This window comes from Anas acuta, chromosome 12 (assembly GCF_963932015.1).
Source record: "Anas acuta chromosome 12, bAnaAcu1.1, whole genome shotgun sequence".
In the NCBI taxonomy this organism is placed as follows: Eukaryota; Metazoa; Chordata; class Aves; order Anseriformes; family Anatidae; genus Anas; species Anas acuta.
Window position 1 is genome coordinate 20,145,270 of NC_088990.1, and position 21,128 is coordinate 20,166,397.

General features: G+C 40.2%; 2 protein-coding genes and 1 long non-coding RNA gene across 6 annotated transcripts; 1 reads left to right on the plus strand and 2 right to left on the minus strand.

Annotated features, from left to right (window-relative positions):
* Positions 1-84: 84 nt before the first annotated feature.
* SQOR (sulfide quinone oxidoreductase) lies at positions 85-11,183 on the minus strand. Of its 3 annotated transcripts, none has more exons than XM_068696149.1 (10): positions 10,771-11,183; positions 7,206-7,457; positions 6,701-6,871; positions 6,154-6,207; positions 4,921-5,115; positions 3,873-4,082; positions 3,219-3,402; positions 2,290-2,357; positions 1,161-1,339; positions 85-787 (listed from the first exon to the last, which is right to left on the minus strand). In XM_068696149.1, exons 2-10 carry the CDS (start codon positions 7,437-7,439, stop codon positions 730-732), a joined length of 1,353 nt encoding a protein of 450 aa, XP_068552250.1. In that variant the 5' UTR covers positions 7,440-7,457; positions 10,771-11,183; the 3' UTR covers positions 85-729. The 3 variants fall into 3 exon arrangements, with proteins under 3 accessions (XP_068552250.1, XP_068552249.1, XP_068552251.1); XM_068696148.1 differs by lacking the exon at positions 10,771-11,183 and adding an exon at positions 10,533-10,668; XM_068696150.1 differs by lacking the exon at positions 10,771-11,183 and adding an exon at positions 9,678-9,813.
* Positions 9,795-10,235, plus strand: LOC137863189 (uncharacterized). The gene is made up of 2 exons (XR_011100728.1): positions 9,795-9,897; positions 10,000-10,235. It is a non-coding gene; the product is annotated as an uncharacterized lncRNA (long non-coding RNA).
* Positions 11,184-13,812: 2,629 nt separating the features above from the next.
* Positions 13,813-20,252, minus strand: BLOC1S6 (biogenesis of lysosomal organelles complex 1 subunit 6). Of its 2 annotated transcripts, none has more exons than XM_068696158.1 (5): positions 20,135-20,252; positions 18,807-18,951; positions 17,514-17,601; positions 16,823-16,909; positions 13,813-16,526 (listed from the first exon to the last, which is right to left on the minus strand). In XM_068696158.1, exons 1-5 carry the CDS (start codon positions 20,238-20,240, stop codon positions 16,407-16,409), a joined length of 546 nt encoding a protein of 181 aa, XP_068552259.1. In that variant the 5' UTR covers positions 20,241-20,252; the 3' UTR covers positions 13,813-16,406. The 2 variants fall into 2 exon arrangements, with proteins under 2 accessions (XP_068552259.1, XP_068552260.1); XM_068696159.1 differs by lacking the exon at positions 20,135-20,252 and adding an exon at positions 19,564-19,721.
* Positions 20,253-21,128: the final 876 nt, after the last annotated feature.

Genomic DNA, 21,128 nt, shown 5'->3' on the forward strand with positions numbered 1-21,128 from the left:
CATAAACTATAGTAGTAAGACATAACAAAGGTAATGCTAGTTGGCACAACACTGCTAATGTACATAATACATGTGACACAGGTATATGTAAAACACAAAGCTTTATATGGGGAATTAGCGTGTAGGAGATTTTTATGAACACATCTGCTTTCATTAGTTGGAGAAACAAGTTCCTGTAATTGATAGGGTAAGAGAGAAGCTGAATAGTGCAACTATGCTGAGTCTGATCTGAGGAAAAAGGTTGGGGTTATAGTGATGTATCTAAACAAATCTGGAAAAGTAAGATTTATTTTCCTTTCATTAATCTGCACTAATTTCTATAGTCCATCTGCAATGGTTTTTGCTGAAGAAATTTGGACTGAGGCTCCTCAAAAATGAGAGAGCAAGTTGGTTTTACTAGTGTGCAGAGTCACTGAAAAACTGTTCCATTATATAAATTTATAGTCAATGATTGCTGTAGAAATGTCAGTAGCATTCTGTAGTTTAAGGCAACCTCAAACTTAACTTCAACTTCCAGTGTACATACAGAATCAGCTTAAGGCTTTGGTTTACATAGAAGAGCACTGAGTGTATAGTAAGGCTTAACCCCTAGTAGATAGAAAGTGAATTTGGTATAAAAGCTGCTTCCTTTAAAAAAGTCTATTAAGTGGTTGTCCAAGAGGGAGTATGAGTACTTGTGCAGTATGGCCACTCCTTTTGTTCCAAGAGTTTTGGCTGTTATCTGTTACTTTACTTCAAGCCCAGATGCATTAGTTTCCTGATAGGAGCTGGTCCTCCCCAGTATCCCCTAGAAAGGGAGAAAGTTGTTTCGTCACATCAAAGTCATATCTGCATGTGTAAGGGGGGTGGGGGGAGAGAGATGTTTTACTCCCTTATGATACTTCCATTTACTAAGAGAGGAATGCTAGGGGTTTGTCTTGGAGAATCAGTTTTGCTTTAGCTAGGTTGTTTCAACTGGGCCAACGGTTGTCCTTTTGTAAAATTCAGTATTGTTCTTGCACAAGCCCCCTGTTACTAGCAAAGAATGCTCGAAGTTGAAGTTCACTGTACAATTACTGTTCTTAAAAGAGCTTGTTATCCAGAACAGGTACTGGTACCTGTACCTGGCTTTGTTCTGCATGATCACACCATCTATGCCTCCTCAGACTTAAAATACTTACTTGAGTAGTGCATTCCAATAGAGAAAGGGCATCATATCAGCTTTCATATGGTACATGGTTATCCTCTCCTTACTCTGGTCAATGGGGAAGGTCTCCAAAGGCTGAGCATCGTAGTCAAACTCCGCTAGAATGACCTTGTTATAGCCTGTTACTAGCGGGCAGGAAGTATATCCATCATACTGGAAGGAAGAATACACCATTTATGTTCATCTGAGTAAAGGCTAGATGCTTAAGTATTGCAAGTTACATGATTAACGTTAATATACCAAAGTAAGGTTCTAGGAGGTTTCTGCACTTAGTGTTAATTCTAGCAGGCTTAAAAGGCTGACAATTACGAGTTGATAATCATCATAACCAAGCTATTTTCTTTCAGTTGCAGATTGTATATTTACATAATGACACTACTTACATTAGAATGTACCTAAACAATTGCCTAAAGGGCTTTGTGTCATTAATTGCTGGCTATTACTGTAACCAGCAGAAAAGATGACCAGCAGATAAGGACAAGAGCTGGTGCTGGCTTTAACGGACAGAATATAAACAGGTTCTTAAATATAGTCTTAATAATTTCCAGGGGTTCACTGCAGTATGGACTGATACTCAGGTCAGTACCCCAGGAATATTAACTGAGGAGCTGTGCCTAAAATGAGAGCTGTCTCAGAGAAAGAAAAAAAAAAAAGACAGACACAGGCTTAATAGCTTCTGGAGTACAAAAACTTCCACTTAACTCCTTAGAAGACCATGTTCTGAACACGTGAGACAAGTTGAACAGATATAATAGGGTTTGTGAGGGTTTTCTTGGAGTAGGGATTATCCTAGCCAACACTCTTACTCCAATTAAGTCCACCTGCATTGTCAATGAACTCAGCCCAATCAGCTTTTCAACTTCTTCCAAATCAGAAGGAAGGAGATAGATCATGCTTTTAAAGACAATACCACAAATATAAATTGTGCTATGAAATTACTACTATGACATCAGTAATTAGCCGTTTAGCACCTCTGCTGCTGCCATGAAGCCCTTTCTGTCTTCAGTTCATGCAGTTTAACTGACTGTCTTAGCAGAAATTCCTGCATGAGGGTGGGTGTAACATTCAAGACAACTTCCCCCTAAGACAAAAGCTGTAGATACCTTTTTAGTTGGCAACTGGTTCTTCATTACCAGGGAAATAGTTTTATCAAGCACTCCAGACTGGGCAGCTAGATAAGGAAGAGAAGAAAAAAAAAGCGTATTAAGGCTTTGCTTTACACAGTAATTACTGTTGTTCTACTTTAGACAAATTGCTTTAGACAGCAATTACTGTCACACTGCTAAGCAAACAGTAGTAGCTCGTAGCATTAGACAACTGAGCTGTAATTGAACATATATGTCAAATCAGTCTGCAAATTTCACAGTCCCACATAAAGGAAAAAAAAAATCGTACTTGCAGTAACATTTTGGCCTCATTGTTTCCAACTGCGAAGGCTTAACAAAACCTGAGCTATATGTTTTTAGCCTATACCCATTCTGCCATGCTGAATTATACTTGTCAAGTCTTCCCAAACACTGAAGATTCCGGCACACTGAAGTTTGCTGCAAGAGTTGCCTATACCACTCTTCACCTTACTCTATAGACCCTTGGATTTGATTTTCTTTCTTTTAAAGTTACAAGACCATATAAAGCATTTTTATATTGGACGCTGTGACTGCAAGAACGAACACGTGATTCCTCAGTAGACTTACCAGCTGACACATATGCATGAGCTGCTAAGATAGAGTAGAAAGTCTGGGTACTGAAAAATGACAATGCAAGAGTAGTACGTTCATTTTATGTCATTCTGTGACCACAGAAAATAGGATTAGTCAAGCTGTCAGGCATCTAAAATGAGAACTGGGGGGTTAATGGCATCGGTACAGTCTTCAGCTCATCAGTTGGCCCAGGAGACTTAAGTCTTTTAGAAAGATGGAAGAAAATTGAAGTTCAGGCCTAAAGAGTAACAAACAAAACAACCGTCTGATTTAAAAGCTTATTGTCACTCCCACACTTCCCACTGCACACACAAACACGCACAGGCCTTTACCTACAGCTGCAGCAGTTTTTGATGTTGGCAGGTTGGTGCAGTCTCCAATGCCAAAAACATTAGGATACTTTTTATGTTGTAGAGTTTCCTTATTTACATCTACCCAGCCGATTTCATCCGAGACAGGGCTGTTGATGAGTACATCAGGTGGCCCCATTGGAGGTGTGACATGAAGCATTTCATACTAGACAGACAGAAAAGGCACTAAATGTCTAGTTTATCAGAGCAAATCATACTTGTATTGATGTAAGGAATTAAAAACAGTATGAAGAATTATTTTTTATTTTAAACACGGGTATATAGAGTGAAACTTTGATCACAAATTTGAAGTGCATCCTTTCCAAATTATCAACATGAACATGTAAACTGGCCTAACAGAAGTTTTCTTTCCTCCATATATATGCCTGAGACATTCCCAAATTATACTAACAAGGCATACAGGACTTCAGGCATGGTTTATTAAGTCATTCACCCTGCCCCCGCTTCTTTCCACCTTAGTTTCAAACTTGAATCTTCTGAAATTAAAGGACAAGGTACTACAAGGAGGAAATGGCAGTACCAATAGAGCAGCAGATTACATTGTTATACTGTGGCAGTTACATTACAGTACATACAAAGAAGAAGGACCAAGCCAGAGGCCTGAAAGCTTCTCACCTGATGAACTTCAGTCACTCCAGGTTTGTCCAGGTTTTCAAACACAGCTTCCTGCTTGTCTGCTCGAACTTCAACAAGGTTCCGTTTATAGTTAACAGTAATATTTCTCTCCTTTATTATTTCTGTCAACGCATCAGCATACTTTTTAACACCAAATATGACACCGAGTGAAGTGTTGAACAGTATGTTTGCTTTGGGTCGTTTTCCTGTCTGCACAGAAAAATCAAGTGAGCCTTTTGTATTTGCAAAGATAAGCTAGCAGAAGCAAGAGAACAATGCCACAGTCCTGAGAAGTTAATAGAACAGTGCAGTTCAATAATCAATGTAGTAGTAACATTAGAACTTTTCAGATACAGTATTTCACAGCATGTTAGAAGCCAGACAGGATACATCCTTGTACCTTAATTCCTATGATTCTTTACCCCTTCAGAGTAAGATACTGATGATGTCCCCCACAGAAATTGCTAGGGAAAAGAGATGGCTGCAATTTGTTGAACAATGCTGTATGCAGGTTAAACATCTGTAGTAGCATTCTGAAACCGTCAGTTCTATGCATCATTCAGATACCCAGTAGGTTGATCATGTAATTTTAAAACATATATGGAGCCTGACACTTCTACTTGAAGCTCCACTAAGCTTGCTTTATTTAGCCACTAAGCTTGCTTTAGTAGGCACTGGCTACTTAAAGCAACAAGAATGACACTATCAGCCAGCGTGATTTTAGTGTACCACCTGGAGTTAGGCTGAGAACAGTTGTATCAGTAGCTCACCAGAAGCAGGTTAAGCAGTTCATTCCATAGGAATTCTGAATTCTGCAAGTTTCTCCAGTAATAAATAAATGCAAAATGCTTACGCACAATTCAGTTAGCTCCATTTAGTAAACATTAATAACAGAAAAGGCAACTTGGTCACTTTCATTTAATAATCCTGAGTCTTATTTCTCCCATGTGTTTTTTTTTTTTTATTTGTTCTACAGATGATAAAAACCTCTTAGCAAAAGCCTTCCATATCTGGTAAGAGACATTATCAGAGAGAGGAAAATACTTACTTTCCTCAAGTAGGCCTCTGATAAATACATGATTTTCTGAGGAGCCCCTGCACATTTCACTGGAGTGTTTGGGAAAGTGAAGATAGCATTTCCTTCCTTGAAATCTTGCAAAGCTTTCCATGTTTTCTCTACTGTATGAACTGAATAATTGGAACCTATTTTAGGGTGATGAAAACCCTCAGGCAAGCCTTTGATCTAAGGAAAAGAAAACAAAGGTTTAAATTACAGGCAGCAAGAATTTTGTCTTCATCATCAAGTATTAAATGGAGACTTAAGAAACAGATATTTAAGAAAAAAAGAAAGCTAATATAAACCTACTAGTTGGTATTTTTGAAAATAAGAATCACAGAATTTCTAGATTGGAAGAGACCTCCAAGATCATCGAGTCCATCCTCTGACCTAACACTAACAGTCCTCCACTAAACCATATCACTAAGCTCTACATCTAAACGTCTTTTAAAGACCTCCAGGGATGGTGACTCCACCACTTCCCTGGGCAGCCTAGCAACCCTTGTTTCTTTGTGTATGCATTAGGAGCTACTCAAAAAGAGAGTCAAATACATTATTAGTTACTACGTCATATGTTGGGCAGGTTAAAGCCAGGAGAGTCAAATCACTCCAACACCTTGCCTTTGTGTTTTCCTCTTCCTATGCAGTGCTATGATTATTCTGGTGCCATACCATGAGTTTGAGTGCCACTGCAGAAAATGTACAAGAAAACTAATAGATGGGAAGGGTCCAAAGGCCTATTCACACACAGATGTAACAGCTGGTTCCTTTTGAAGTGTACCCTTTAAAAAAGGTGGTAGAGAGGGGTCAAATTGATTCTTCAAGACACATTTTACTAACTGCTGTGTGTTCCTCATTTCTGCTTACATTAGAGATGCCTCAGACTGCAGTCTGCATATCTCATTGTCTCATTACAGACTATACTTGATGTTCACATTTAACTTGCTGTCCCATCACCTGGTGTTGCCATAGAGGTGCCACAAAGCTACCCTAAAAGACCTCGCCATGGGTAATTTGACTTTTTACATAGAAATATGTGGAGGGACACACTTAATACATTAGGCTGCCTTCTGGCTCTTTGATTCATACTAGCATTGTAGTATCCTGCGGTAAAAAAAAAAAAAAAAAAAAAAGTATACTGAAAAAAACATTTACATTAGTGAATCATGAAGGCATATAATGCCATTAAAACTAGTAAAAACATGATAACTATAAAAGAAGTACCTTTTCGTAATGCAGACTAATCCCAAGGGCAATTATCAGATACTTGTAAGATACCTGTTGTAGAGAGGGAAAAAAAAATATTTTAGAGAAGAACAAAACCAACAAACAAAACATTATCTCAAAGAAAATTTAAGATGTCTGACAGCAATAGAGTCATAAAGCCAGGCATTATGAAAGTAAATGTTAAGCTGTAATAATAATTTATCATTAAAATGCTAACTGCATTAAGAGTTCTACACACTATTTTGCTATACAGGAAACCAAGTGTTTTGAGCAAACTATTCCACCTTTTGTATTCAGTTCTCCATAAAGAGGAAGAAGACTCATGATGATGATGTCTTAAGTTGAGGTTATTCTAACCTAGTTACCTGTAATAATTATTAGAAACAGATTTTAGGATCAAGTACTTCTCATAAGACTAAGCAAATTTCCTAGCCTCCTCAGTGCTTGGGAAGGTTTTGCTCCATAGGTAGTTCCAAGGAGATCTGCAAGTGACGGACAAACACTGAATAAGTGACTGAGACTAACGTTTTTGTGATGTTATTACCTTGACATCATTCTCTAGCCTGATGCAGTTCTTATCTGGATCCAGTGCCATAACTCGAGACTTAATCCACTCAACACCTTTAGGCATTACACTTTCTGTTGGACGTGCAGACGTTTCCAGCTGCTTTGCACCAGCACCAACCAGGGTCCACAATGGCTGATAGTAATGAGTCTGAAAGAAATGTTTAAATGACTATTTAGAACAGTTTAATTGACCAGTATTTAAGAACAGTTTAATTGATGCAGGTACATCACTTCAAATAGGTAGTAATGTGCTATTCTCAACCAAAGAGCTGTATAAATAACCAAGAGTTTTGCCTGACAAAGCTGAACGGATGCACACGTCTCTATGATGGAGCAACAAATTTCATGTGAAGCTTACTGAAGGCAGGTTAGTTGGCTTCCTCTCCACAGTTCAAAATATGTGGGGCTGAAGAAGGATAAGAACCGGATCAAACTGGTCACATATATAAAATGCTTATTGCTTTCAATGTGAGAAGTCTTACCTTACTTGGTTCAACAACAGCTACATTTTCTGCCCCCACTTTCCTCTTCATCCGAGCACTCATGCTGATTCCACCACAGCCTCCACCCAGAACAAGTACTTCATAATAATCCTTGGCAGCACACCTGGCAGCTGTATGTAAACCAAGGGAGCTCATTGTATGTGCTCCTGGTTTCAGCAGCCATACGCCAGGACGGAGACAGGAACAGGAGAGCGCTACTCCAATTGCTGCCATCTTTCAGTAAGCAGGAAGCTGCAAGATATGGAAAGGCACCAGTTAATGACAGAAGGCAGAGTTCCTATTTATTTATATGGCTAGATGAGTCTCCAAGGCAAGAATTGTAATACTAAACCTCTGTTACAGCCAAGATACTAAGTTTGCAGACTGATTGCAAGCAATTTGGGAAAAACATAAAAATTAATCATGGCCTCTGCCAGGAAATTAAAATTTCCTACAAGCAAATTAATTCTAACAAAGGGTAATAAATTTTTCAGCTTATTTTGGCAGGAAAGTGCATCTGATGCTATAGCATAGCTGATGCATTTGCTTTAACATTTATTGTTACACCAGCAGTAATATCACTACACCCTGAAGAGATGAGTGCCACAAGAAATAAAGGGATTTCCTAGATTGCAGTGTGGTGTAGTTGTAGGATTTAATGTTGAAGATCACTGAAATACTGAACAAGCAAGTTGTGTAAACATACCAAGTGCCATTCGACTGTTGGAAAGTAAATCATTACACTTGTATTTGAATGCCAACGTAGACCAGCATATGCACACAGTGGACATTCCCCTTCTCCCCACCTCTCAGGGATGCAAGCCATGATGGCAAGCATGCCAAGTCTTCCAGTGCTACATGCAAGGGCATGTGTACTAATTTGCTGTTGCAGGAGAAGGAGCCTTAGGCTTGACAGGAAAACAAAGTTCAATGAAACAAGAGTTTACATCTTCCAAGATTTGGGATCTTTAAGTACGCCTAAAATAGGTGTACTCTGTCCATGATCACCTCTTAGCATTTGTATCAGTAAAGCAGCTGGAAGCAAAGGTCAGAAATCCATCCTTATACTTGCTAGAGCTGCACCTTTTCACGTGACAAGGAAGAGTCAGAACCAGGAGGCGGTGGAATCTTGACAACTGCAGTCAAGGGGATAGTGCAACTGTTTTACCTAAATGTCAGTTAATGTTAATCTCCAAACATGTTTCTCTCCCTGTGCTAGAGTAAAAAAGAACTATCCCTCTTCTGAATACATTGCCTGCACATGTTGAATATCAGTTTTTAGCTTTTCAGCAATAAAACAGGTATAAACTCGTTTTAATTCATTTCCTTATTGCTGCATTGCCAATAAAGAATGAATAAGCATTATAACCTGAAAATCAACTTATGACAAGATTTTCATGTGTACTTTCACCTGCCCGACTTTGTTTAATCCCTTGAATCACCAGGCAAGAACTGCAGCTTTTTCACTTCTAAAGGGTAAAACTCCTTTACGGCATTTACAGAGAGGAGTTTGAAATCTAGAACAGAAATTTCAAATATTAAAAAATAAATAAAATCAAAGGACAACTCCAAGAACTCTCTGCTACACTAGACATTGTTGACCAATTCATTCTGCACCTTCTGTGTTATATTAGCCTCACCTCTGTATACCCTAAATTCTTTAAGAAGTCCCATTATTACCTCTCAGAGTATAATTAGTTTGGGAAGGAGAGAGTAAACATGGGAGGTGTCCTCTGCAAAAACAATTTTATTCACTTTGTTTTAAAGAAAGTTTCCAAGATACAGACATTCTTCTCATCCTCTTCCCTGTACAAAACCAGCAACTCTCGAGTGAGTTAGTTTCACTTTAGAAGGCTGTTTATTGTTTATCTCGTGCAGGCTGTTCTTTAAAGACGTGGACAACCTGCTCAAGCATGCAGAGGAAGTTGTTGCCCTAGAAGTAAAAGTTAGCTGGTGTTAGATGTGTAACACTTCGAGTCAGAAAGGGGAATTTTTGTGACGAGTAATTTACGCAACTTCCATTTGTGACACAGTTTGTAGAAGTACATCCTGTTTCCCCAAGCTCATGAACGCAGCAGGGTTTTGGTTTGGTTTTATTAGACCAGCAGAACAGGCACTGTGGCCTGCTGGTTGACAATACACAGCATGTCCAGAAGAAAACTTCATGTTTGTAGTGCTAAGTAAGGAATAATCATTCTCTCTGACCAAACAGATCTTGAAGTAAGCATGTTTGTAAGCATACTTACAAACACACAAAGACGTACCCTAACTACAAGCAGTCTAACAGATGATAACGCAGCATTATGTTGCTTTTAAGTTGTTTTAGAGCACACAAACAATCTGAAGTGCCATTTGCAGACAGGTGTTTAAAAACAAACAGCAAAATCCTTCATATTAAACTCAAATTAACAGGTATATCAACAACACACCAGTCCTCTAATTTGGGTACTCTATTTGAGAGCTCCATATTACCTGGTGCTTGCATGCCATCGAGCAGGTTAAAGCAGTATCAATAGAATCCTGACTTCCCAGTTAAAAACTAACAAACATAGGAAGCACCCCTACAGAATCAGTGACCTATGTACCTTTAAAAGACCAAGAAAGCAAAACACAAGAACTATCTTCATTAAGCTGCTCTTAAAAATCAAACAAATAACATTTCCACAAGCATCATGGAGGGAACGATTGCCAGGTTTTTTTGTTTGTTTGTTTTTAATTTGCTTTAAAGAGAAACCTTACTAAAAACGGGCTTATTAATTGATGCATTTTAACCGAATATTTTTGTGCATTTTAGGCAATTGCCATCTCCACCCAACACGGCAGACTCAGCAGAACAGGACAAGCGCTCCCCAGCTCTGTGCAGAACCCAACGCAGAGCAGCACAACCCACCCACACGCACTGAAGTTTCGGCTACAGCCTCAACCTCCCCCCAAACAACGAACAAGCTCCGAGGGTGAAAGTTGTCTTGGGTTACGGCTCTGCACGTATCAGTGGCTGCGATTAAATAAAGCCAACCTCTAATGGATAAAGACACGTCCAAAACAAGGCTGGTAACCGCAGCCAGAGCGGCTAACGAGGGGCACCGCGGCTCAGAGGTGCGTCCTCACCTCCCAGCCGCGGGTGAATCCCCGAGCCCCGGCCAACGCGGCCCGGGCCTCACGAGCCGCTCGCCCGGCAGCCGTGCGGGCTCGCCCAGAAGCCAAGGGGCCAGCAGCCCGGCAGCTGTCAGCCGCGATGGCCCGGAGGGGGGGACGGGAGGGGGACACGCCGCACCCCCACCTCCCCCTCCCCACCGTTCTCGCCCACCCCCCCAGCCCCGCACTCGCCTGCCTGGTGCGCAGCCAGCCGGGCCCTGCGGGGAGGGAGGCGGGGAGGGAGGCAGGGAGGGAGACCGGGCGGGAGGGGGCCGGGCCGGGCCGGCCCTGCGCGATAAGCGGCGCCTGCTGCCCGGCCGGAGCCAGCCCGCTCTTACAGCTCGCCACATGTAAGGCTGGAGTCGCAGCACGTTAAACATATGTGAAAATACAAAGCAAAGCGCCGCTGGGAAAGCAGGCGGTAGCTCACCTGCACGCGTGAGGGAAGAGGAGCCTCCCAGTGCCAGTGCCAGGCTGCTCCTGCCCTGCCAGCTGCAGCACGCTGCTGAGCCAGACCTCAAAATGCTTCTCCCTTTGATTTATGGCATGCTGACAGGGTGAAGTAATAAGTTATTAATCCACTAAATCATATTTGTCAAACCAAGAAAACCCATGCAAAGATTAGAGCTGACAGTAAATACACAGGCAAAGGTACTTATGCCGAATCGCGATAGGCACCGAGCAACCAGTAGATCCAAAGCACGTGTAAGGCCATTTCCTTCTCAGGCTTGACCTTCCCCTCTTGGCACAAAGTTTCTGCGTAAGCAAAGCAGCTCGGCTGATAAACAAGCTACTGTAGAAAGATATAAAGAACAGGCAATTTTGCTCGTTGTGGAGGAGTTCAACTGAAAAATACCACAAAGATTTTCTACTGTCTGCAAGTAAAAAGCAGAAGATGGGGATGAGGCAGTCTGCAGAGTGCTAATTTGAAAAGCATTTTGTGTCCGTCTCCTGGAGCATCCAGGCACATGCACTGCAATCAGATCCCACGCAGCAGAGTAGGAACAGTTTCTGTCTCTGTTCCCCAGTTGTCATTCACCCAACACAATCACATCCACCCCTCCTCGTGGCCAACCAGTAGCAAACACCCTTCATTTGCTTGAACTGCTTGTCCATGCTCGTGTTATTTTGTGTGCTTTGTTACTTCTGCTTCTAGGAAAGCAACTTCAGTTGCTTTGCTCAGCTTACAGCTGAAGGCTGATAAGCGTAATGGCAATTTACCTCTGTTCTCAGAGATGTTCCTTGCCAGGTAGGAAGGGTGTTGGAGGTGAGGCTGCAGTACTTTAGCACCTGAAACAGAACAACTCCTTCTGCCTGCTTGTGAAAATCCCCACCATTAAACCTGGTCAGTGGCTGCTCCCACATAAATACACAGAATAAAGCCAAAAAGCCCATCTAGCCAAAAGGTATTAATTTCAACAGGACAGCAAACACCTTTTCACGGGTTTTGACAAACACACACTTGCACGGATGTTACTGAAGGGAAAGCATACTGGGAGAGCACACAGTTGGTGTCTTTACAAAAGATGTTCACCAGCAAGTTTTCCACCTGACTTTACACACTGGAAAACTAGCAACTTCCATTATGCCGCTAGAGGACAGAAGCATTGTTTTCAGGTGGGGAGGTGACAAAGGGCTCAGATTAACTGTTCTATAATTACTGTGGTAGGCTGTATTTACACAGGATATTAAACTTTACACGAGTTACAGGTGACAGGGAAAAAAAGTGTTGCTCATCACAGCAATAAGCTGTATTGTTAATTTACAGGCATAGCGTTCTCTTTACCAATGTACACATGGCCTTGCTTTCACAGCTGTGCTGGGGTCATTCATTTCACCACGTGAAACAAAATAGCTCAACCTTATACATTGTCTGACATAGCCATGTTAATGACAGTGCACAATTAATTCCTTCTTTACATTACTATCTTAGAAACTAATACCTTTGAATGTGTACAGATTTTGAAATTATTCTATATCAAGCTTTAAAGTGATTTGCTGCATTAAGTTGCAAGCCTGTGAAAGCTGAAGTCTGCTGCAACTTTTCTACAGACTGCTCCCCACACTGCTGTTCACATTTGCCAAGCAGCGTGTTTGATTTCCTTTCTTAAGCCCCATGGCTTGACGTCATAGAAATAAATGGGAGCACAAACTAGAATGAACAGAAACCCTGAGTTAACAGGTGCGGCCAACATCTATGCTTTAAAGCTACGTAGCATATCATGAGCAGCACTTCAATATACAGACTGGAGGTGGACTCGTTATCCCCCAGATGTCACTGCCAACAGTTACTACTGGAAGGAAAACAGTTTCTTCACACGAGCACTGTTGTGACACTGTCAGGTACCAGTAGCACAGATCTTCCCCATCACTTTTAGTCATTTCAGATATTCTTCATGTAGAGTATCAAATCACATCACATCATAGAGTTGCGGACTGCCTTGGTATCACAAAGGACTGGTTAGAAGACGTATTACCATAGTGGCAGGGATGGGGGCGTCAGGTTTTGGCGTCTGTGATTCTACAAATAGCTTAACTGAGGGCTGAGGCAAGTGAAATACGTACATGTACTAATTGTCAGAAATTTGAAGTGCACTACTTGTGCCAAAACTGCTAGGATTTCAGCTTACACTTTGATTTAAACAAAAAAAAAAAAACAACAACAAAAAGATATATAAATCTTTGCTACCTTGACGTACTGTCTTACTGAAATTTAGTGCATGCTATTTTGCCTAGAATCAATAGCCATATTAATATTCATGCTGTTATATTGTGGTCCTACAGTTTTATATCACTAAACTCCAGTTCTTCAATATATAGCATTCACACAACTAACCCAAATAAAAATAAAAAATAAATCAATTAGACTACTTAGATATAATGGAATTTTAAAAATACTCCTGCAGGTCAGGGCATTAGAAAGCCAAGCTTAAAATTAAAATAAAGGGAGAAGAGCAGTGCTGCAAAGCAAACAGTAGGTGGCAGAAAGCATCTATTAAAGCATAGTTGGGAATAAATAAACCAGGGAACTGTCTCAGATGCAAGAATCCCAACAGCATAGTTAGAGAAATGACCTTCGTATTATTTATGCTGTTATCACTCAGGTTGTGATACAGCCTAAAAACAGATCAAATATTCTGTTGCCATGTTCCAAAGGAAACATACGTCTTATGAACATGGCAGAGTTACTACTGCCAGTGAAAAAGCCAGATTTCACTGAATTAAAAAATTATCTAACATGAACCTGAACAGTGATGGAAGGGGGTACCCAAATTAAGTATCCAGGTTAACAATACTAATGATAGAAGCCCAGGAAACCAAGATTTCCCAATCAGCACTGATCATCCACATATTAATCCACTCAGAAAGCGGAAATTCAAAGCAATACTGCACATTTAAGTATGAATTCCACCACAGTGACTTGATAACTTAAAAATAAGTCGTATACAAAGTATTAAACAGTACAATGAGATTGTTTTAGAGCTGTAATTTTATGTTTCTCTAAACAATACATTTGGCTGTAACTCTTCACCCAGATTAAAAAAAAAAAAAAAACAAACAGTAAGAAAGTGTCCAACACTACATTTATCTAACTGATAAACCATTTTTTTCCTAAAGCCAAGCAAGACTAAATGCATACAGTAATAAGATTATTCAATCTAGCTGTACATGTATTAGATACCAGCACACTGTGGTTATATTAATCCAACATGGCATTTACTTCTTACGCATTAAGACATAAAAGTAGCATTTGAAAGACTGGTATCTAATGGAAATAACAAATTACAGCTTTAACTGACATAATTAAGAGTTCGCTGAATTAATAAAGACATTACATAAGCTGCCCAAACTTTCCCCAATTTGTTTTTCCCCCCTTTAATTTTAATAAAATCTCTCTAAACGTTTCTTATTCATACAAGAACAGAACTTAATACAATTTTAAGGGAAAACTATCAACTATATTTTTACGTGTTTGTGATTCCTCAGGCAAGCATTGCAAGCTTTTCTTCATTTGATCAGGAATTCCAAAGAAATGCTGAAACATGCAATTGCAAAAGCATCAATTTCTACGCTTAGAATTCTACATTTTCAGTAAAAGTGGACATGATTTTTTTTTTTTTTTTGGAAAAAAAAAAACTCCAAAAGAAACAAGAAAAAAAAAGAAAAAGAAAAAAAACAGAATACAGAGACTCCAACTTGAAAAGGTAAATTGAATATGACATGAGGCAACAGAAAACAAGAAATATTAATGGAAATTAGTTCTGATTAGTATACTTCACTGAGGTATCTAACTCCATATTATACTTTAATAAGAACAGTTTAAATTCCTAGAATCTAGTTTTGAAGTTACATTACAAAATAAAAAAAAACTGTAAACAGTATTTATGTACATTCTGCTCCAAAAATGGACTGTAGAAATTCTTTACATTTCTTTTAGAAATACACATAAACCACAGCATACATCAACAATCCACTGGCAATTAAGACAAGACAAATTCAACCTAAAGAAAGTACATGCGTGGAAAGTTTTAATCTATTACTACTTCGGTAATAGCATTTCATGTCCCTTCAGACTGCTTTAAGGAATTTGTTCTTGCTCCAACACATCAATGCGGTTGACTTTCTGTGTTGGATGACTACTTGTTACAGTAGGTCTTTCACAGAAAAAGATGAATATTAGCAGTGGGAAATTAGGACTTCAGAAGTTATGAGTCCAGGCATATATACAACATGTAAATCAACTAAAACTGAAGAAAAATATAAAACAAGGCACCCCTCTGGCGCCTTACCATACGTGTTTCATGGAAAGTTTCACACAGCCTACCCTTTGTCTTACTTCAATACATGGCATTTACATTACCAAAAAATAGCAGACACAACACAACTAGTTTCTTAGACTGTAGGACCGAACGGTTTAAAGCTCTTTTGCCAGTCTAAATGAGAACTCACACCAGGTGCTGCAAGTAACTAAACTCACAGAAATGGATATCAACCTCCATACAACATTTATCATCAGTATTCACTAATAATAGTTTGTTATGCTGCCCTCACACAGATTATCTCACAGAGACCCGAAGCACACATGAATAATTTGTTTAGGAAAAAAGTTAAATGCAGTAGTTTTTCCTACAGACAAATACATTTCACACGAACTAGAAGCTGATTAGTTTTGGTTATGCTTCAATTAGTTACACAATGTGAAGAAACTACAACTTTCAGTCCTATAGAAATCTGCCCAGACCAGAGTCTTCCTGTTGAACCATTACAGAAGCAACAGCTCACGCATCTTTGTAGAAGCTCACAGTCAATAATGTTTGTATTGTGCACACATCAATTCTGAGAATCTTGTGTTCTGCTTTTTATTTATTTATTTATTTTTACTTTTTTAATGATTGCTCCCCAACTCATTCAGCTGTAAAGTGATTCAAAAGTTACTTTGAAGCTGTTCTTAAGTTACCTGACAACAACATAAAAAAAAAGCTGCTTCAGTAAGGTGATCTTTCAGGCAAATACACCAGAAATCTCATCAGATACATGGCATTGAAAGGAGACCACAATTTCCTGAATCAAAGCAGTTTCAGTGAAACAGTCAGGCTCTCAGTCTGGGGACCAGAACTGAACTTTAACAACTACTGTTCTGTATTTTGTCTGAAAATCATGGATGCCAGACACCAAACAACTCTTAAGAGTTCTCAGTACCAAAAGAACAGATGAAAAAGTTAGAGGTATTCAAAGAACTGTGATTATTAGGTTCTCCTATATATATACATATATATATATACATATATATATATACATATATATATATATAAGATATATATATATATATATTAAAAAAAAAGAACTTACATTATAATAGTATCAAACTGCATAGCATTACAAAAGAAGGCAACTTGAATGGCTGAAATGAAAAACGTCAATCTTTCTAACTGATTATGAACATTCTGGAATTTATAATAGCAGAGTAGACTGTTGCTAGTAATAACTATAGCCCAATCAAAGTCTGCCTTCATTCCAGAGAATGCAAAAATGATTAATTTGTACAAGTTATTGCATGTTCTGCTTTCATGTCCTCCTAGCAGGTTTTGCTGTTAATTGCTTCTCTCTTTCAAGTTCCTTCTCACGTTGTTGTTCTTGTTCTAGTTCTTCTTTCTGCCTCTTTTGTTGCAGCTTAAGTGCTCTTTTCTAAACAGAAAATAAAAGTTTTATGGCTGTATTTAATTTGGAACTGTAAACAGCATCCCTCCCATTCTCTTAACATTCTCTTCTCCAAAAGCATTAAGTGAAAAAAGCAGTAAGTGAAAGTTTAAAAACATACATGGTTTGATGCTACCAAAAACATGGGAAAAACATTTTAAGAATGGAATTTAACATAGATTCTATTTTCATCAGAACTGTGAGGATGCATTCAAAATAAAAGTTGAGTCAATATTACGTAATTTAAAAGCTATGTTACAAAGTAGAAAAGTTACCCCACTCACTTTTAACTTGGATGTCTTCTCATGGAGCATCAACATTTCGTTTCTAATACTCACTAACTTGCTGTGATAGTGTTTAGCTTCTGAAAACTTTAAAAATATAACAGTTAAGGTAGTGACTATCAAGTTGGAATAGTTTGGGTTTTTTAATAAAGCTACGCATGAAAACAGCAATCACAAACATAGCAATTACTACAACGATTTGATAATGGATTAAACATATTCAAATTTTTATATACAGTTTACGTGCATCAATACAGAAAGCCACCATATCCCAACAGGTACACCTGGTAACCTACTGAATTAATATTCACTAGAACAGAAAAAAAGTCTTGCCAATTTATGCTCCACACAACAGTGTCTCAAGCATCCTTCCTGCTAGTCTGGAGATGTGCACAAAGCTCACCTCAGTCCTGCTGGAAAAAATGCATTTGCTTTGGCTATTGGATTTGAACTAGACTTACTACCACTGGCAGACTGAGCTTGTTCTTTCCTCCCGGTGCCTTTTCTATTTAATGAAATCATGCTGGTTCTGCACCCATCTCTAGGAGGAATTTATCTCATATCTGCACTGGTTGGTAACCTTCCTGTAGGTCATTAAGAACAATAAAAATATAAAAATATACAAGCTGCTCCTTGGGTAGGAGGAGAATCCATACTAGTAGAGATTTAGAAAAGCATTTATAGTACTTACCAAGGCATCGACATCAAGAATGTAGTTACATTCTTTGAATTTTGTAATTTCTTGTTCTAATGTTTCTAGTAATACTACTTGGTTCTGTCTGAAAAAAGAAAAGAACCATAAAACAAGAGTAAAGCAGCAGTGACAAAGGAATGTAAGGATATACTGTGCAAGAGAAGTTTTCAGAGCACTTATTTCTAGCTCAGTAAATCAGTAACTTCCATGATGGCAAGCTCTTGTAGCATTATACAAAATTCTCTCTGAAGTTTAAGTATTTTTTTTCAACTAGTCCTTTAAATAAATACTGGCTTTGATCATCGAGGCATAAATACATGCTTCTCAGTATCAGACTCTTCTTATGGATTGCCAGCTGATTTCAGTAACAATACAAGTCAATGATTTTTGCAAAACCCCAGCCAAGCACACACAAAATCACCTTTTTGCTACCTAACATTATACAGGATGAACATCTGAAAACCCTGGATGATATAGGCACTAGGCAGGCTGCAGTGACTAAACAACTCTTTGGGAGGTGAGGCTGAATGTGGGGAGAACCTATTAGCTCTTGACTTTCCACTCAGTTGCCTCTGAGTCATGCTGCAGAATGAAGTTATTTCTGTATGGAACTTGTGTGGATCCATGGTGCTTATTAAAAATCCTCTACCCCACACAAATCAGCTAAATTCTTCTCAGACACGGGCTGTCCTTGACAGGCACACATTATGCATCAGGAAACTCAAATCAATGTACCCTAAAGACCTGAGATGGCTCTATGTAAAGCCTTCTCCAGCAACATTGCCCCTATGGCAGGTCCAGTCTGCATTTGAAACAAGCTGCTCTCAATTATCAGGGAGATACCAATATACAAAACATCCCTATCAGTTTAGTGACTTAACTGTGTTTTCTCAGTGCATCTTTTGCAACACAGTTTAAAGACTGGACAACAAGCAATATACAGCACAAGCTGCTTTCAATATGAAGGTCATCACTGCAAACAAAGTTTATATTTTTTGGCAGACTTTCCACTATAGAAGCGAACAACTACATAAGATACTTGCACGTCTTCTACTATGTCTGGCTCAGAGGATTTTGGTGTCATATGTTCTTCAGTCAGATTTCCAATAGGCAACATCACTACTTATACACCTGCGAGTACTCCTGCATATCACTTAACTATCCAGAACATCACACTTGGAATACCACAGTGCTACTACCAAATATTTCAATTAAGGACTGCTAGAACATTGCACTGAAAAAAAAAAGGCAAACCAGTATGTTTGGAGCTGCTTTTAAAAACTTGCTTACGTAAGTTCATGTAGAGCTGATTTTGATCGCTGAAGATCAGGCAAATAATGAGAAATCAATCCTTCAGTTAACTGCTCCACAGCTTTCTCATCTATTATAGGCAGATCTTCTACTACTCCTTCATCTGGAGATGCATCACTGGAACCTACACAGGGAGGAACAAGGGTGAATGGGGTAAGTCAGCATTTACTGTTTCACCTACAGCAATTGCATTTTCCTGGTTAAGAATTAAAGGCATTTCAGCCTCAAGTTGTAGCTCTTCACCCTTGATCTGCTGAATGGCGCTTCTTGTTCCCTCCCTTTTCCCTTCCTTTTTAACCTCCCGTTGTTCACAGCCCTGTATCACAAGCTTCCTGGTGTGTGGTTATCCCACAGCTGAACAGTCAGAAAACGGGCAGAGGGAATGAGAATATTCCAAAAACACGTTGTTAAACAGTGTTAAATACTAAAACGTACTGAGGAAAACAGAGAGGGACTGCATCAATTATTTGGGCTATGTACGAAGAATAACCTAAACAGGAATGCACGTCTTGCCCTCAAGGTTAGCGAGCAAACCTATATCTATATCTCTCTCTCTATTTTTTTTTTTCAGAACTGCCTTCCTAAAAGCCCCCTGTAGACATCACTCCCGACCCCGCAGCCCAGGCCCCTACATCACCGCCGCCTAGCTCCTTCTCCGGGCCGCCCGGGGCCGGTGGCCGTGCCGGAGCTGCGGGCGGGTGGGCGAGCTCCCGGCCCCGCCGCCCCCCTCACGTACCCAGCGGCCGCTCGGGGCCGCCGGCGGCCGCCACCGCCGCCTCCTCCCGGGGCCACCCCGCGCCGCTCATGGCTGCCGCACCATAGAGTCTGCACAGCTCCGCCCGCCTACAAAGGCCGCACCATAGAGTCTCCGCAGCCGCGCTGGGCTAGAGGGGCCGCGCGGGGCCGGGCTGAGAGGAGCCGTCCCCTCAGCGAGGCGGCGCAGCGCGCTGGTGGCGGCGCGCGTCTCAGAATCACACAGAATCACAGAATTTCTAGGTTGGAAGAGACCTCAAGATCATCGAGTCCAACCTCTGACCTAACGCTAACAGGCCCCACTAAACCATATCCCTCGTCAGGGTCTCGTCAGGGTCGTGTTCACCTTTGTAGCGCGATGGCAACTGTGGCGCTGCCACCTGATTAAAAACACACCTGCTTTCCCTTCTTGTTCCGTTTTTGTCTCTTGTTCTGTTTGCACATTAAAAAATAAACATGGCCCGAAGTCGGGCTGCACCCACGGGACACTGCCGTTGAGCCTGAACAGCCCTGAACCAGCTCGTTAGGTCAGCCTGCTTAGCAGTGTTACTTACAGCTGTTTGTCGGTGGGAAAAAAGAAACTTTCATGGCAAGTTTGGGGGGGAAGACACTTCTCAGCTCGCAGAAGTGATTCCTAGGAAGAACAAATGAGATCATCATCCCGAAACAGGCACACGTGAGGCGTGGGAGTTTCGGATTTGTGCTGTTGCTTTGCCTGTTCCAGGCCTCCCACACCTCACAGAAATAGACTGAGGATTGGAATTTAAAACTGGTATCTGTGTCTACAGCACTTAAAATGTAGCTAGTTATCAAACCAAATACTGCAGAATCAAAGCACTGGAAATTCTGTTACAAGTTTTGGGGCGGGAAGTAACCGCTTCCCAGGTTTGTTACCAAGTTCATTATCCTGTGAAGGGCTAATGAGGATTTCTTCTAATAGATAACGATATTTGAAAAGGAAGCTAAGTGAAACCTATAATGAAGAACATAAATGGTTGGTTGAAAATATGATACATGGAGTAATAATTCGTGTCAAGAAAATGGTTGATAATGAAAAAGAGTTTAGAGGGAGCAAAGAAGGGGTATTCAGGAGACGCCATGCCCTCTGGGGTTGCTTGTTCTCCAGACGGAAATTGCTGGGTGTTTGCTGTTGCTGGGCAAAGTTGTGTGACCGATGATAAGTTGTTTTGAAAAAGACTGCTGTGGGGCGAAAGGTGTAAGAGGGGAGCCTGTCCTTGAGGTGAAAAAAGGCAACAAGATATCATGGAAATTATGTCATCAATAAAGAAGTAGAAAAAAAGGAAAGAACAGGGACAGGCTAGCAGAACAGAGACTAGGAAGGGAACAGGGACATTGATTGCCTCATGAAGACAGGTTCGGCCAAACTCAGCAAACTGCTCAAAGAAGCTTGTACAGAAAATTGCTGGAAATAGGCACTGGAGCTGGAAAGAAGCTCCAGCTGAGAGAAGCGGAGCCGCACACACAACTGCCCCTCACTGGTAAGCAGTTGCGTATTATGGGGAATCATACGTCCTTAGGAACAAAGAC